Source organism: Chiloscyllium plagiosum, unplaced genomic scaffold (assembly GCF_037043375.1).
Source record: "Chiloscyllium plagiosum isolate Xiang-an unplaced genomic scaffold, Cpla_swu_hap1 HiC_scaffold_42, whole genome shotgun sequence".
Lineage (NCBI taxonomy): Eukaryota > Metazoa > Chordata > Chondrichthyes > Orectolobiformes > Hemiscylliidae > Chiloscyllium > Chiloscyllium plagiosum.
The window spans coordinates 12,652,838-12,669,485 of record NW_028270180.1 but is presented as its reverse complement, the minus strand read 5'-3'; the positions used below and the strand labels follow the sequence as shown (position 1 = coordinate 12,669,485).

General features: G+C 44.3%; 1 protein-coding gene across 11 annotated transcripts in view; it reads left to right on the top strand.

Annotated features, from left to right (window-relative positions):
* LOC122542474 (protein mono-ADP-ribosyltransferase PARP6) overlaps positions 1-16,648 on the top strand; it is a 159,891-nt gene that overhangs the window by 22,447 nt on the left and 120,796 nt on the right. For all 11 annotated transcript variants that reach the window (XR_006309808.2, XR_006309809.2, XR_015754175.1 and 8 more), the window contains exon 2: positions 6,184-6,342. Coding sequence is in view for 8 of the 11 variants with exons in the window: in XM_043680217.2 (XP_043536152.1) it covers positions 6,340-6,342 (3 nt within the window). In the remaining 3 variants the exon portion in view is untranslated. The remainder of the gene's footprint in view (positions 1-6,183; positions 6,343-16,648) is intronic.

Genomic DNA, 16,648 nt, shown 5'->3' with positions numbered 1-16,648 from the left:
ACTTCTGGTGGTCTGGATGGCCATGCATGCTGGAACTGCCTACTGTTGGAGATGCAGCTAGGGAGACACTATAGTACATTCATGAGGTTGAGAGATTTGTGCATGACATACTTCAGGGTGTGGTCACCACACGTGCAGGCACAGAGGGAATGGGTGACCACCAGACAGAAGAAGGGGATCAGGCAGGGAATGAAGATATCTCCTGAGAGCATTTCAATTGTGAGCTATTTCTTGGTGAGAGTGATGGTTCCTCCATGGAACAGCAGGTGCCAAGACCATAGCACTGTTGGTGGTCCAGCTGCTCGTGCCCAGATAGGAAGTACTGTAGAAGGTCAGTAGTGGTGGAGGATTCGTTAGTGAGGGAATAGACAGAGGCTTTTGATGGACTCCAGGGTATTCAGTTGCCTTCAGGCTGCTAGGGTCAAGGACGGCAGGGAATGTCTGCAGGGCACTTTGACAGGGGAGGATGAACAGTCAGAGATCATAGTATACTTTGGAGCTAATAACATAGGAAGAGAGAGAAAACAAGAGGTCTTGAAAGCAGGCTGTAAAGAGTTAAGTAGGAAATTGAAAAGCCAGACATCAAAGACAGTCACCTTCAGATTACTCCCGGTGCCACACAAGAATAGAATAATAAAGAAATGCTTAAATCATGTTTGGCTGGAGAATTGGTGAAGGAGGGAGTGCTTTAGATTTTTAAGGGCTTGGATCTGTTACTATTTGTGAATGTAACTATGCCACAGCAGTTGTGGAGGGAATAGTGAGAGTAAGGGCAAATATGTTCTCCATAAGAACAAAGTGTGTGACCAAGACTAGAGAACCCTGGATGCCAAGGGACATAAAGGATATAATTAAGGAAAAGGAGAAATGTATGGCAAGTACTGAGACCTCAATATGGCATAGTTTCTGAAAGTGCAGGAGCAGGGATCATAATAAATAAATTACAAATGAAAAGAGAATATATGAGAAACAATTATTGGGTGGAATAAAATAAAGGAAAACCCAAATGATTGTTTTAAATAAAGAAAGAGCAATATAATAACTAGGGAAAGAGTAGGGCTCATTATGGACCAGAGAGGTAATGTGTATTTGGAGCTAGTCATCAATGAATATATTGTATCAGTCTTCACAATGAAAAAGGACAATGCAGATATAGCTACCAGGATGGGGAACTGTGAAATATTTGAAGAAATTAACAGAGTTTTTTTGATGAGGTAACAAACAAGGTTGATGAAGGGGGAGCAGTAGATGTTGTCTGTATGGACTTCAGCAAAGTGTTCAACAAGGTTCCGTATGGTAGACTGGTGAGCAATGTTAGATCACATGGGATCCAGGCAGAGCCAACCAACTGGCTTCAGACTTAGCTCGAAGGGAGGAGAAAGTGGGGATGATAGAGTTACTGCTTTTCAGACTGCAGCCCTCTGACCATCAGTGTCAGCCCTCTGACCATAAGGGTCAGTGCTGGGTCAACTATCTTTCATCATTTATATAGGGGAACCTCGATTATCCGAACATGATGGGCGGGTACTATTTCGTTCGGATAATCAATTATATGGTTAATCGATTAAATGCCTTTCCGCTAGGGCTCCGAGTTTTTAACAGTCTGCTCCTCCTTCAGGCGACTGCAGGAGCACACAGTTCACAGGGCCCTGCCCCCAACCCTATGCAATACCGCCCCTCCACTCCCAACACTACCTCCCCACCCTGACCTCCACTCCCAACGCTGTCCAACACCGCCCCCGCCCCCACCACTTCCCACCGCCATCCAACACCGCCCCTTAACCCCAACCCCGCCCAACTCAGCCCTTCCACCCTCTAACCCCGCCCAACACAGCTCCCAACAACACCCGGCCCCAACTCCGTCCAACCCTGTCCACCCCCTGCCCCTCTCCGGGACAGCTGGACTGTACACCAAAACCAACAAGACTGCTGCAGCTGCCTTTGTGGGGTAAGTCTCCAAATAGCATGCACGCACACACACACACCCCCCTTTTTACTGCAACTTTTTGACAGGTTCCACCTTTGCCCTGTACAGGACAATGTTGGAGAGATTATCTGGGGAAGGAGGGTTTAGGGTACACCCCCTGTGTAGGACTCTATGGAAAGGTGGGGAGAGAGAGGTCGGACAGTCAGTCATTTGGAGACAGTGCCTGTTTAATCACTTTAAACAAAAGACACGATCACTGTTGGAAACAAGTCTTTGATGTCATGTTTCCATCGGAACCTCGAGATCTGCTTTGGATAATCCAATTTTTGGATAATTGGTATTCAGATCATCGAGGTTCCCCTTGTATAAAGAATTTGGATGTGAATATAGGAGGTATGGTTCACAAGTTTACAGATAACAACAAAATAGTGTTGTAGTGGATGGTAAAGAAGGTTATCTCAGAGTACAACAGGACCTTCATCAGCAGGGCCAATGAATCATGGAGTGCAGATGGAGTTGTGAGTTGTTGCATTTTGGTAAGGCAAACCAGCACAAGATATACATAGTTAATGGTAGGCCCTTGGGGAATGTTGTCGAACAAAAAGACCTTGAGGTGCAAGTGTGTAGTTCCTTGATAATGGAGTCACAGGAAAAGCAGAGAGTCATAGAGATGTACAGCGTGGAAACAGACCCTTCGGTCCAACCAATCCATGCTGACCAGATATCCCAAACCAATCTAGTCCCACCTGCCAGCACTCGGCCCATATCCCTCCGAACGCTTCCAATTCATATACCCATCCAAATGCCTCTTAAATGTTGCAATTGTACCAGCCTCCACCAAAATTGCCCCTTAGGTCTCTTTTATATCTTTCCCCTCTCACCCTAAACCTATGCCCTCTAGTTCTGGACTCCCCGATCCCAGGGAAAAGACTTTGCCAATATACCCTATCCATGCCCCTCATCATTTTGTAAACCTATAAGGTCACCCTTCAGCCTCCGATGCTCCACGGAAAACAGCCCCAGCCTGTTCAGCCTCTCCCTATAGCTCAAATCCCCCAACCCTGGCAACATCCTTGTAAATCATTTCTGAACCCTTTCAAGTTTCACAACATCTTTCCGATAGGAAGGAGACCAGAATTGCACGCAATATTCCAACAGTGGCCTAACCAATGTTCTGTACAGCAGCAACATGACCTCTCAACTCCTGTACTCAATACTCTGATCAAAGAATGCATTTGGTATGCTTGCCTTCACTGATCGGAACATTGAGTAGTGGATTTGGGATGTCACGTTGCAGCTATACAAGATCTTGTTGAGGACCACTTTTCGAACACTGTGCACAATTCTGGTCACCCTTCTATGGGAAGGATCTTGTTAAACTTGAGAGCGTACAGAAAAGATTGACGAGGTTGTTGCTGGAACAGGAGGGTTTGAGCTGTAGGGAGAGGCTGGGGCTTTTCGTCCCTCGAGCCTCGGAGGCTGAGGGGTGAACTTGTAGAGGTTTACTAAATCATGAGGGGCATGGATGGGGTAATAGTCAAGGTCTTTTTCCTCAGGTGGAGGAATCCAAAACTAGAGGGTATAGGCTTCAGGTGAGGGGGGGAAAGGTTTTAAAAAAGGACTGGAGAGGTTACTTTTACACACAGAGGGTGGTATGTGGATGTGTGGAATGAGCTGCCAGAGGAAGTGGTGGAGGCTGGTACAATTACAGCATTTAAAAGGCATCTGGATGGGGACATGAATAGGAAGGGTTTAGAAGGATATGGGCCAAATGCTGGCAAATGAGACTAGGTCAGATTGGGGCGCCTGGTCAGCATGGTCTGTTTCCATGCTGTATGACTCTATTGATACTAGTTGGCTTTGAAACCTAAAAAGTGGATAAATTTGCAGGTCTGGATGAGATGTTGAGGGAAGAGATATATGGAGTGTGGGCAGTAACTTTCAAGTTACAATATGTCTGCACTTGTTCCTGCAGCTCAGTTTGCCAGGTCTTTTTCTGCAGTTCGCTTACTTTCCTCAGAATATGTTTAACAATTCCAGTATAATGACCAAAGATCAGTTACCAGAAGCTTGTAATGAATCAAAAACATTTAGACATTATGTAGGTTAAAGGTTGAATGTTCGCCGTGGGGTGGCATGGTGGCTCAGTGGTTAGCACTGCTGCCTCTAAGCATCAGGGTCCCAGTTTTGATTCCACCCTCAGGCGACTGTCTGTGTGGAGCTTGCACATTCTCCCCGTGTCTGCGTGGGTTTCCTCCCACAGTCCAGAAATGTGCAAGTCAGGTGAATTGGCCATGCTAAATTGTCTATGGTGTTAGGTGCATTCTACAGAGGGAAATGGGTCTGGGCAGGTTACTCTTCGGAGGGTCGGTGTGGACTTGTTGGGTCGAAGGGCCTGTTTCCACACTGGAGGGAATCTAAACAAAGTCAGGAAAATTCATGACTCCTTGAATTCCGTTTGGTTTAAAAAAAACTTTCCCAAAGGGCCAGATTTTTATTTCAAGGTAGTTGGAAGGGTGGGTTAGATGGAGTTGGACCTACTGTCCCTTGGAAATGGTGCTCAGACAACAGATAGGACTGACAAAGGTCAAGACAGTCACTTTATATAAGGCCCTTCTTTCTGCCCTGGAACTTTATCCCGTTATATTAAAAACAGACTGAACTTCCAACCCTCATTCCTGTCTTCCACTCACACACACTCCAGTGTTACAGACCAGCATCTCTCTCCAGATGCTGAGCTTTTCCAGCAATTTCTACTTTTATTTCTGACTTACAGCATCCACAGTTCTTTCAGTTTGATGGTTTCACAGACCTTATCCACCTTTATGTATATTTGTGTCTACTTCTAACAATTCCTTCATATTTGTAAAACTCATTAGTTATGTTTCAGACTCCTAAGAAAAATAAGTTGCTTCTGATAGAAGCATTTTAAATGTGGGGCCACTCCTGTGAAATACACCTGACCCCCTGTACCACTGACCAAAATGGAAGCCACTTAGGGTTCAGGTTTGGGATTTCAGTATCGATGCACCTGGGCAATTTTGGTGAAGTCATAAAGTTTCTCTGTCTCCAGTGAAAATTCAGACCAAATAATCAACATTTCAAAAAGTGGGAACATAACAGCATAAAATAGACAGGCATATTCTCGAGGCAACATAGAAGTGATGGATGAAATGGTAAACTGGATTATTGAGTCAAAATTAAAATTGCAAACCAATACCCCATTCCTACATTACAGGGACTGATGTATGCATAGATTTAATGATTTACATGAGCACCCAAACCAGGTAAGGACTGTGACTATGACAGTTTGTTTCATAGAATCCCTACAGTGCAGAAGTAGGCCATTTAGCCCATCGAGTCCACACCAACCCTCTGAAGTGTATCTCACTCAGACGCTCCCGATACCCCTACCCTCCATGTCGAATCCACCCAGCCTGAACATCCTTGGGCACTATGGGCAATTTAGCTTGGCCAGTCCACCTAACCCGCATGTCTTTGGACTGTGGGAGGAAGTGGGTTCATTTAGGTGGAAACCCAAGCAGACATGGGGAGAACGTGCAAACTCCACACAGACAGTTGCCCGAGGGTGGACTCGAACCTGGCTCCTTGGCACTGTGAGTGCTAACTACTGAACCACCATACTTATCTTAATATCTTTTCCTTTGAGTATCTTTTGGTGTTGAATTTATTCAAGGGTCGCCATGATTGCTGTGGGCTTAGGAGTGTTTGTAGTCACTTACCTGTCCATTTAGAGCTAAAAATGACATTTGTTAATCATTTATTAATATTTCAAACATGTGTCTCCATCCCACTGATTGCTCAGCTGTCTGGTCTGGCGCAAAATGTTGGCCTTTAAACTTCAATGTGGATGGCTGCCAGCGCAGGCTGTTGCCTTCTCTACCCCAATGAAGCCACCTGAGAATGAGCCATTGTTCCTGCCCCTGGTGACATCTGCTCTTTATTGAAGGGTCCCTGGACACAATGATTGCAAGCTTTGCAGATGTCAACCCCCCGATCCCATGATGCATTGTGAGCAGCTGACTGCTCCACCTCAGCTTTCCCCACCGAAACAGATGGGAAGCAAGCAACTGATCTGAAGCAACACATCCGATATCCAGGCAGCGAGTTCTTGCTGCTAACATGGTTACTTTAAATGTTTTGAAGCATTTATCTTTCAATATTGTCTTTTTTCTTACATTCATAGTTCTTACAGGGCACAACTGATTTTTTTTTTCCCTTCTTTTCAATGACAGAGAAGGTTGTTGAGAGATCATCGGTTGTCAAGGAGATTTCACAGTGCAGGCGATTGTTCGCAGGCCCTTTTTCTTCACTTATTACCAGCCCCCTCTGGCAGAATGGAGGACCGAGGCCTAGTCAGAACACAGACTTGTCTCTGAATTTCAGCGCAAATGGTGAGTGAGCCTCATCGTTTTACTCACTGCTCTTGCACTTCCTTTGAACTTTCAAATGTCGAAATGGGGTTTTTCACTACGTTTTCGATGCCCCGAACAACCCATTCGTCAAATTCATTCTGTGTGCGAAAGGACATTGAAAATGTGAAATTATCAATAAGTGGCCAACCTCCACAGTTATTAATTGTCTTTTATAACAAATATATTTTGTGTCTATGTGCGACGTCAGCTACTTCTTTTCTGATATAGGATATTTTCTGCATGGTAATTGTTGATGTCTGTTTTATAGAAAGGTGAAGTTGCCATTGTTTCACCAGACCATACAGCTGATCTCATGAGAAAGAATGAGACGGCAGGTGGTGGTTTAACTGCGACCAAAGATGTGTCAGTTAGGTAGATTTGCCATGCTAAATTACCCCTTAATCTCCAGGAATGTGTGGGTTAGGTAGATTGGCCATTCTAAATTTCCCCTTTGTCTCCAGGGATGTGTAGGTTAGGTAGGTTGGCCATGTTAAATTGCCCCATAGTGCCCAGGGACGTGTAAATTAGATGGATTGGCCATGCTAAATTGCCCCATAGTGTCCAGGAATGGAAAGGTTAGGTGGATTGGCCATGCTAAATTACCCATATTGCCCAGGGATGTGTACGTTAGGTGGGCTAGCCCTGGGAAATGCAAGGTAACAAGGATAGGTTCGAGGATTGGGTCTGGGTGGGATGCTGTTTGGAGGGCTGGTGTGGAGACGATGGGCTGACTGGCCTGCTTCCACACTGTAGGGATTCTATAACCTGAGGATCTCCATGACACAGGTGAGAGGAAAGGTTCAGAATGCAGGACCTTAGTGATAACTTCAGCCAAAGTGGGAATTGAACCTGTTCGATTGGCAACACTCTGCATAAAACATTAGCCATCCAGCCAACTGAGCTAACCGATCCTTTACCTTGCTTCATCCCACATGCCTGCTCCACCATTTAATATGATCAGATCTGAATGAATGTTTCAATATCGTTTATCAACATTATCCCCATAACCTTTTACGCTGTTGGTAATCAGAAATCTATGAAACTTTCTTTTATATTCAAGTTCTCTCAAAATAAATTAAAAGCAGGGATATACTTCTGAGGCTGTATGAGGCTCTGGTCAGGGTACTTTTGGATATTGTGTGCAGTTTTGGGCCCCATATCTCAGGAAGGATGAACTGACCCTGGAGCGTGTTCAGAAGAGGTTCATGAGAATGGTCCCAGGAATGAAAATCTTAATGTGTGAGGAAAGTTTGAGGACTTTGGGTCTGTATTCGATGGAGTTTAGAAGGATGAGGAGGGATCTAATAGAAACATACAGAATACCGAATAGCCCGGACAGAGTGGATGTTGGGAAGATGTTTCATTGGTAGGAGAGACTAGGATCCAAGGGCAGAGCCTTAGAGTAAAGGGAAGACCTTTTAAAACAGAGATAAGGAGAAACTTATTTAGCCAGAGAGTGGCAAATCTACGGAATTCATTGCCACAGTGGGCTGTGGAGGCCAGGTCATTGAATATATTTAATACTGAGATAGATAGGTTTGTAATTGTCAAGTGATCAAGGGTTATGGGGAGAAAACAGGAGAATGGGGTTGAGAAACTCACCAACCTTGATTGAATGGCAGAGCAGACCCGATGGACCAAATGGCCTAATTTCTGCCCCTATGTTTAATGGTCTTATGGTCTAAAAATACTGAAAGACTAAACTTTTGCTTCTAAGCTGGAGATTTCCAAGGATTCACAAGCCTCTGAATAAAAATGGTTCTCTTTGTGTCAGTGGCATCCACCTTATTTTTAAATTGTGCTCCCTGGTTTGAGACTCCTCAATGAGAGCAAACACTTCACCAGCACCTACCCTGACTATTTATTACATTTTTTTTAGGTTTCAATGAGATCACTTCTCATTCTACAACCCTCCAGAGAATATAGACCCAGTTTATCCAATCTCTCTTCATAGGCCAGTCACCCCATCCTGGGATTGACTCCAGTGAACCTTTGATGCAGTCCCTCATATATAACATGCATATATAGTGTAACTTGCACCTGGTTGCTATCACACAATCAATGACACCTTACTTAAGGGAAGAGCTTCTTCTCATTGGGTGACCAGGTAATTTTCCCGAACTGCACTAGATAAAGCAGGCCCTGTAGGTCCCATGTAAGTGGAGGATGTGCTAGTGAATCTACTCGATGGCGACTAGGAGTTCAGTCAGCACACACACAACATGATGTCAATGGTGGTTGCCTGAAGATTGAAATCCAGAGGCTTGACTTCAGCCCACGCAAAGTGTTTGTGAGGCCCCTCCCACTAGATGCCATCTGTTCCACTTCAGAGAGGGACAGGACTGGGCACTGCCTGGACTTTGGTGCTGGTGCAGGGCAGAGACTCAGAAATAGGGGAAGGGGAGAGCTTGTGACCCCAACAATTGTTTCTATGAGCCCAAAAAGGGGTTTGGGGGGTGGGGGGGGGGGGGGGTCAGCTTTTGTTTTGGTAAACACTAGACTTGCTTTTAAATTTTACTTTTGTGGCAACCCCCTTAGAATCCCTACAGTGTGCAAACAGGCCATTTGGCCCAACAAGTTCACCTGACCCTCTGAAAAGTATCCCACCCAGACCCTTCCCCTACCCTATTACTCCGAATTTCCCCTGACTAATGCATCTTAACCTACACATCCCTGGACACCACGGGCAATTTAGCATGGTCAATTCACCTAACCTGCACATCTTTGGACTGTGGGAGGAAACCCATGCAGACACGGAGAGAATGTGCAAACTCCACGCAGACAGTTGCCTGAGGCTGGAATTGAACCTGGTTCCCTGGCGCTATGAGGCAGCAGTGCTGCCCACTGAGCCACTGTGCCCTTTTTCTTTGGGAATTTCGAGGTACCATATCAATAATGGCGTGTCATAGGTATTAATTCTTTAATTCTTGCAAAGTTACAGGTTATATTTCCTATTATCTGTGTTTACTTCCTTCTCGTGAAATTTTTCAAGCATGCTTAATACCTTAAATTCCTCTCTGCAGTATTTAACTGTACTTGTAATATTCTAAAATAAAACCTGTACTGCATCCTGGGAGGAGAATGAGCTAAGCAATGAGCTAGAGGTGGTGCCTGAACAAATTGGTATTGAAGTTTGTTATTTTACAGCTATTTTCTAATATTAAATTCATTATATTTTCTATTACTAATCTTATTATTTTTTCTAATATAAATGAGTTTCTCCATTTGATACGTGAAAATAATAATGACTGCAGAAGACAATAAAAGCAAAACAGTGTTAAAGCAGCAATGTCACACTCATTATATAGGAACCTTCATCTCTTATAGAGAACTTGTAAAAGAAAAAGATTAAGTCACCATAGTCTTAGAGGAGTGTAAGGCTGCTCTATCATTAGAGGGAGATGGCTGGTGGTGGGTTAATCTGAGAGTCACCATCTCAGGCGAGGGAAGAGGTTGAGAAGGAGAGTTCTTTGTGGTACCCTCAGCCATTGTGGGAATTGGACTCCTGCTGTAGGCATCACAAACCAGCCATCCAATACAAAAAAGTAGCCTTGCATTTCAACCATGGGTTTCATGACCTGAGGACATCCCAAAGTGCTTACAGCCAATTCATTACATTTGAAGGAGAGGAGGCCTGAGGTGAAATTCCACCTACTCCCCAAAGGTGTATCCCACTATCTCCAAACAGGTCGATTAGAAAGCATCTAGAACTGGTGTGAATGGTTAGAGTCATAGAGTCATAGAGATGTACAGCATGGAAACAGACCCTTTGGTTCAACCCATCCATGCCGACCAGATATCCCAACCCAAACTAGTACCACCTGCCAGCACCCGGCCCATGTCCCTCCAAACCCTTCCTATTCATATACCCATCCAAATGCATCTTAAATGTTGCAATTGTACCAGCCTCCACCACTTCCTCTGGCAGCTCATTCCATACATGTACCACCCTCTGTGTGAAAAATTTGCCCCTTAGGTCTCTTTTATATCTTTCCCCTCTCACCCTAAACCTATGCCCTCTTGTTCTGGACTCCCCAAACCCAGGGAAAAAAACTTTGTCTATTTACCCTAAAATAATCCTTTGTCTATTTACCTTATAATTGCCCCTCATAATCTTGTAAACCTCTATAAGGTCACCCCTCAGCATCTGACACTCCAGGGAAAACAGCCCCAGCCTGTTGAGCCTCTCTCTATAGCTCAAATCCTCCAACCCTGGCAACATCCTTGTAAATCTTTTCTGAACCCTTTCAAGTTTCACAACATCTTTCCGATAGGAAGGAGACCAGAATTGCACGCAATATTCCAACAGTGGCCGAACCGCAACATGACCTCCCAACTCCTGTACTCAATACTCGGACCACTAAACGAAAGAGTACCAAATGCCTTCTTCACTATCCTATCTACCTGTGACTCCACTTTCAAGGAGCAATGAACCTGCGCTCCAAGATTTCTTTGTTCAGCAACACTCTCTAGGACCTTACCTTTGAGTGTATATGTCCTGCTAAGATTTGCTTTTCCAAAATGTAGCACCTCACATTTATCTGAATTAAACTCCATCTGCCACTTCTCTGCCCATTGGCCCATCTGGTCAAGATACTGTTGTAATCTGAGGTAATCCTCTTCGCTGTCCACTACACCTCCAATTTTGGTATCGTCTGCAAACTTACTAACTGTACCTCTTATGCTCGCATCCAAACCATTTATGTAAACGATAAAAAGTAGAGGACCCAGCACCGATCCTTGTGGCACTCCACTGGTCACAGGTCTCCAGTCTGAAAAACTACCCTCCACCACTACCCTCTGTCTTCTACCTTTGAGCGAGTTCTGTATCCAAACGGCTAGTTCTCCCTGTATTCCGTGAGATCTAACCTTGCTAATCTGTCCCATGGGGAACCTTGTCGAACGTCTTACTGAAATTCATATAGATCACATCTACCGCTCTGCCCTCATCAATCCTCTTTGTTACTTCCTCAAAATACTCAATCAAATTTGTGAGACTTGATTTCACATGCACAAAGCCATGTTGACTATCCCCAATCAGTCCTTGCCTTTCCAAATACATGTACATCCTTTCCCTCAGGATTCCCTCCAACAACTTGCCCACCACCAATGTCAGGCTCATTGGTCTATAGTTCCCTGACTTGTCCTTACCACCCTTCTTAAACAGCGGCACCACGTTAACCAACCTCCAGTCTTCCGGCACCACACCTGTGACTATCGATGATACAAATATCTCAGCAAGAGGCCCAGCAATCACTTTTCTAGCTTCCCACAGAGTTCTGGGGTACACCTAACCAGGTCCTGGGGATTTATCCACCTTTATGCATTTCAAGACATCCAGCACTTCCTCCTCTGCAATTTGGACATTTTGCAAGGTGTCACCATCTATTTCCCTACAGTTTATATCTTCCATATCCTTTTTCATAGTAAATACTGATGCAAAATACTCATTAAGTGTCTCCCTCATTTTCTGTGGCTCCACACTAAGGCCACCTTGCTGATCTTTGAGGGGTCCTATTTTCTCCCTGATTGCCCTTTCGTCCTTAACGTATTTGTAAAAACCCTTTGGATTCTCCTTAATTCTATTTGCCAAAGCTATCTCATGTCCCCTTTTTGCCCTCCTGATTTCCCTCTTCAGTATACTCCTACTTCCTTTATCCTCTCCTAAGGATTCACTCGATCTATCCTGTACCTTACATATGCTTCCTTCTTTTTCTTATCCAAACCCTCAATTTCTTTAGTCATCCAGCATTCCCTATACCTACCAGCCTTTCCTTTCACACTAACAGGAATATTCTTTCTCTAGATTCTTGCTATCTCATTTTTGAAGGCTTCCCATTTTTCAGCCATCCCTTTACCTCCAAACATCTGCCCCCAATCAGCTTTTGTAAGTTCATGCCTATTGCCGTCAAAATTGGCCTTTTTCCAATTTAGAATTTCAACTTTTAGATCTGGTCTATCCTTTTCCATCACTATTTCAAATCTAGTAGAATTAGGTCGCTGGCCCCAAAGTGCTCCCCCACTGACACCTCAATCACCTGCCCTGCCTTATTTCCCAAGAGTAGGGCAAGTTTTGCACCTTCTCTAGTAGGTACATCCACATACTGAATCAGAAAATTTTCTTGTACACACTTAACAAATTTATCTCCATCTATACCCTTAACACTATGGCAGTCCCAGTCTATGTTTGGAAAGTTAAAATCCCCAACCATAATCACCCTATTATTCTTATAGATAACTGAAATCTCCTTACAAGTTTGTTTCTCAATTTCCCTCTGACCATTAGGAGGTCTATAATACAATCCCAATAAGGTAATTATCCCTTTCTTATTTCTCAGTTCCACCCAAATAACTTCCCTGGATGTATTTCCAGGAATATCGTCCCTCAGCACAGCTGTAATGCTATCCCTTATCAAAAACACCACTCCCCCTCCTCTCTTGCCTTCCTTTCTATCCTTCCTGTAGCATTTGTATCCTGGAACATTAAGCCGCCAGTCCTGCCCATCCCTGAGCTATGTTTCCGTAATTGCTATGATATCCCAGTCCCATGTTCCTAACCATGCCCTGAGTTCATCTGCCTTCCCTGTTAAGCCCTTTGCATTGAAATAAATGCAGTTTGATTTATTAGTCCTAACTTGTCCCTGCCTGCCCTGACTGTTTGACTCTCTTCTGTTCTCATCTGTATCAGTCTCAGATTGACCCACTATCTCCCTGAGTCCCAACCCCTCACCTTACTAGTTTAAGTCCTCTCGAGCACTTCCAGCAAATTTCCCTGCCAGTATATTAGTCCTCTTCCAATTTAGGTGCAATCTGTTCTTCTTGTACAGGTCACTTCTACCCCAAAAGAGATTCCAATGATCTCCCATACACCAGCTCCTCAGCCATGCATTCATCTGCTCTATCCTCCTCTTCCTGCCCTCACTAGCTTGGAGCACTGGGAGTAATCAGATATTACTACTCTCGAGGGCCTCATTTTTAAATTCCTCCCTAACTCTCTGTAATCTCTCTGCAGACTCTCAACCTTTACTCTTCTTATGCCATTGGTTCCAATGTGGTCAATGACCTCTTGTTCACCCCTCTCCCCTGTGAGAACATTCTGCACCCTCTCTGAGACATCCTTGATCCTGGCACCAGGGAAGCAACACACCATTCTGATTTTTCGCTGCTGGCCACAGAAATGTCTATCTATACCTCGGACTACAGAACTGATCTCTTGGAAGCCGACGTACCCCTCATTGCATTAGAGCCAGTCTCAATACCAGAAACTTGGCTGTTCGTGCTACGTTCCCCTGAGAATCCATCCCCTCCTATATTTTCCAAAACAGCATACCTGTTTGAAATGGGTATAGCCACAAAAGACTCCTGCACTAGCTGCCTACCTCTCTTACCTTTCCTGGAGTTAGCCCATCTATGTGACTATATCTGAGACTTCCCTCCTTTCCTATAACTGCCATCCATCACATACTGTTGTTGTTGCAAATTCCTCATCGCTTCTAACTGTGTCTCCAACCGATCCACTCGATCTGATAAGATTCGCATCCTACAGCATTTATGGCAGATATAATCCGCAGGAACCCTTAAACTCTCTTTAAACTCCCACATCTGACAAGAAGTACATATCACTGCAAAGGCCATTTTTGCTCCTTCACAATCTACAGACCCAGAAAATAACACGTTTTATTCCTCTACAAACACTGCCCCAGGTTAAGTTAATAGCTATGGCTTATATTTTAAGTTTAATCAAGAGACATATCTCGAAAAACATATAATCAAGAAAGAACTCACTACTGCAGACTTTCTGTATGTCGCACTTAAACAACAATACACTTATCTGCTTCTGTGCTGTGAACTTCACCCAACAGTTCCTTCAAGATCAGTTGTGAATTTCATTGTTTGTTAATTTTCCCAGACACATTCCGATGTCTAGCGATCCATGAATTCAAACAGCAAAGGCAGCGTCAGTTTCTTTCTTTCTCTCTCTCCTGCACTGACCTCACCATGTGCTTCCTTTGTCTGTTGTTCTCCCTTTTAAAACTGCTGTTGTTTTGACTTTTTTTTTCCCCAAAGTTCCAAAACAATGCAACAGCATATAAAACAGTAATTGCTGCTCCTGGAATTTGAGGAAATCACCTCCAACACCTAAAATACCTCAAGGAGCAGCTGTTACAGCCAGAGATTTTTTGCGTCCACCATCTTGGATTACCCAGAATCCTCTTTTGAATGGCCTTCTTCCGCACTGTAGCAATTCTGTGATTGGAGATGGGTTTAGGCAGTGGAGTAGACCGGGAATAAAAGGGGAATGAGACTTCCTCCTTGGAAGATGTGATGGTCCTTGATGGGATGTCTGGTGGGATAAAACTGGAGATTAATGTGAAAGGGGGGGGGGGGGGTTGCTGCAAAGAACAAAGAAAAAAGAAAATTACAGCACAGGAACAGGCTCTTCGGCCCTTCAAGCCTGCGCTGGTCCAGATCCTCCATCTAAATCTGTTGCCTATTTTCTAAGGATCTGTATCCCTCTGCTCCTTGCCCATTCATATATCTGTCTCGATACATCTCGATGCTATTGTGCCTGCCTCTACCACCTCCACTGACTATGCATTCCAGGCACCCACCACCTTCTGCATAAACAGGGCTTTCCACTAAAACAAACCGAACACCAAACTTTTCACTAGGTTTTTGTTGCATTAGGCCTCACTGAACAGCCCATTGGGTTCCGCCCATAAGGCAACAAAGGAAACCAAGAGAATTTAGGGGCATCACGGTGACTCAATGGTTAGCACTGCTACCTCACAGCACCAGGGACCGGGGTTCAGTTAAAGCTTTGGGTGACTGTAGAGTTTGCACGTTCTCTCCAAGTCTGCATGGGTTTCCTCCCACACTCCAAAGATCTATTGGTTTGATGGATGGACATGCTAAATTGCTGCATAGTTTACAGGATAGGTGGGTATGGGCTGGTGCAGAATTGATCGGCCAAATGGCCTCTTTTACACGATAGAGATTCTATGAATTTAAGGAAACCCCCCCCTCCACAGTTTTGAAGAATCAGTCTCAGCTCCATGGCAGCCATAGTAACCCCAAAATCATTTCTAGCAACTCCATCAGAGGTCATGACCCTGAGCTACAAGCTCCTGTGGCTTGTTGTTGAGGATGTGGAGAGTTGGGTGATCGGTCCAATATTGCTTATTTTATCCTACTGCCCAACATCAAAATGACACTAAGCATTGGCTTTGAAATATCTTCTTTTTTTGTTTAATTGGCAGTGTTAATTTCGTAACACTGTGAAAACTGGAATTAGTGGAAGTAGCAGATTCCAGTGATTGCCAGTGTAAATTTGCATCCTTAAACTGAAGATGAACTTGGAGCCTTTACCATTCTCACTCAGAAGTGAGAGTGCCATTGCTAAGCCGAGTTGACGTTGTGGGCTGTTTGTAAGGTAGACACTTGTCCCACAAAAGATGCGATGAGACGTGCCTTTTTTATCCCCAGTCAGAAAGTGGGGAACTCTGGATTATCAGATGATCACATTGAATGAGAGAATAGATTTGATGGCTTGAATGGCCTACATTTGCTCCCATATTTTGTAGTCTTACAGCACAGAAACAGGGACTGAATAGCCCTCTCCTGTGCTATATCCTGTATTCCTGTTTTATTCTGTGACACCAGGAGATGGGAATTCTGAACCTGTTCTAAGGAAGGATCATTGGCCCAGAAACGTTAAGTCTGCTTTCACTCTCAGATGCTGCCAGATCTGTTGAGTTTTTCCAAGTAATTTCTGTTTTTGTTTGTGATCTAATGATATAGATGCTAAACAGGTTCGGCAGAGCTCACTTATGGAACCTCAATATAAACATCTTACCCACTCGTGCGGAGATATACGCAGTGACCATGGAATGACAGAAACATAGAAAATAGGAGGAGGAGGAGGCCATTCGACCCTTTGAATCTGCTGCACCATTCAATAGGGCCATAGCTGACCATCCAATTCCGGATTACTGCGGAATATCCCCTTGTAGACAGACTGTTCACTCTCATTTTGCAAATACACTATCACTTAGCCTCATGGATTTGTGTTCATGAGATAAATAGAGTGCCACATGACATTTAACTACTGACAGTGAGTGGAAGGGAATTGATCAGGCCGTGGAGGGGGTCATTAGGGCCGATTACCTGCCGTTCTTCTGCGGTTGTGTCAGAGCCTGAGTGTCCCTTGAGATTTTTAGGGAAAGGTGAGCACCACAGGAAGTGGAGTGTATTATTTCCCCCTCCAACTCTATTTTGATTTAAC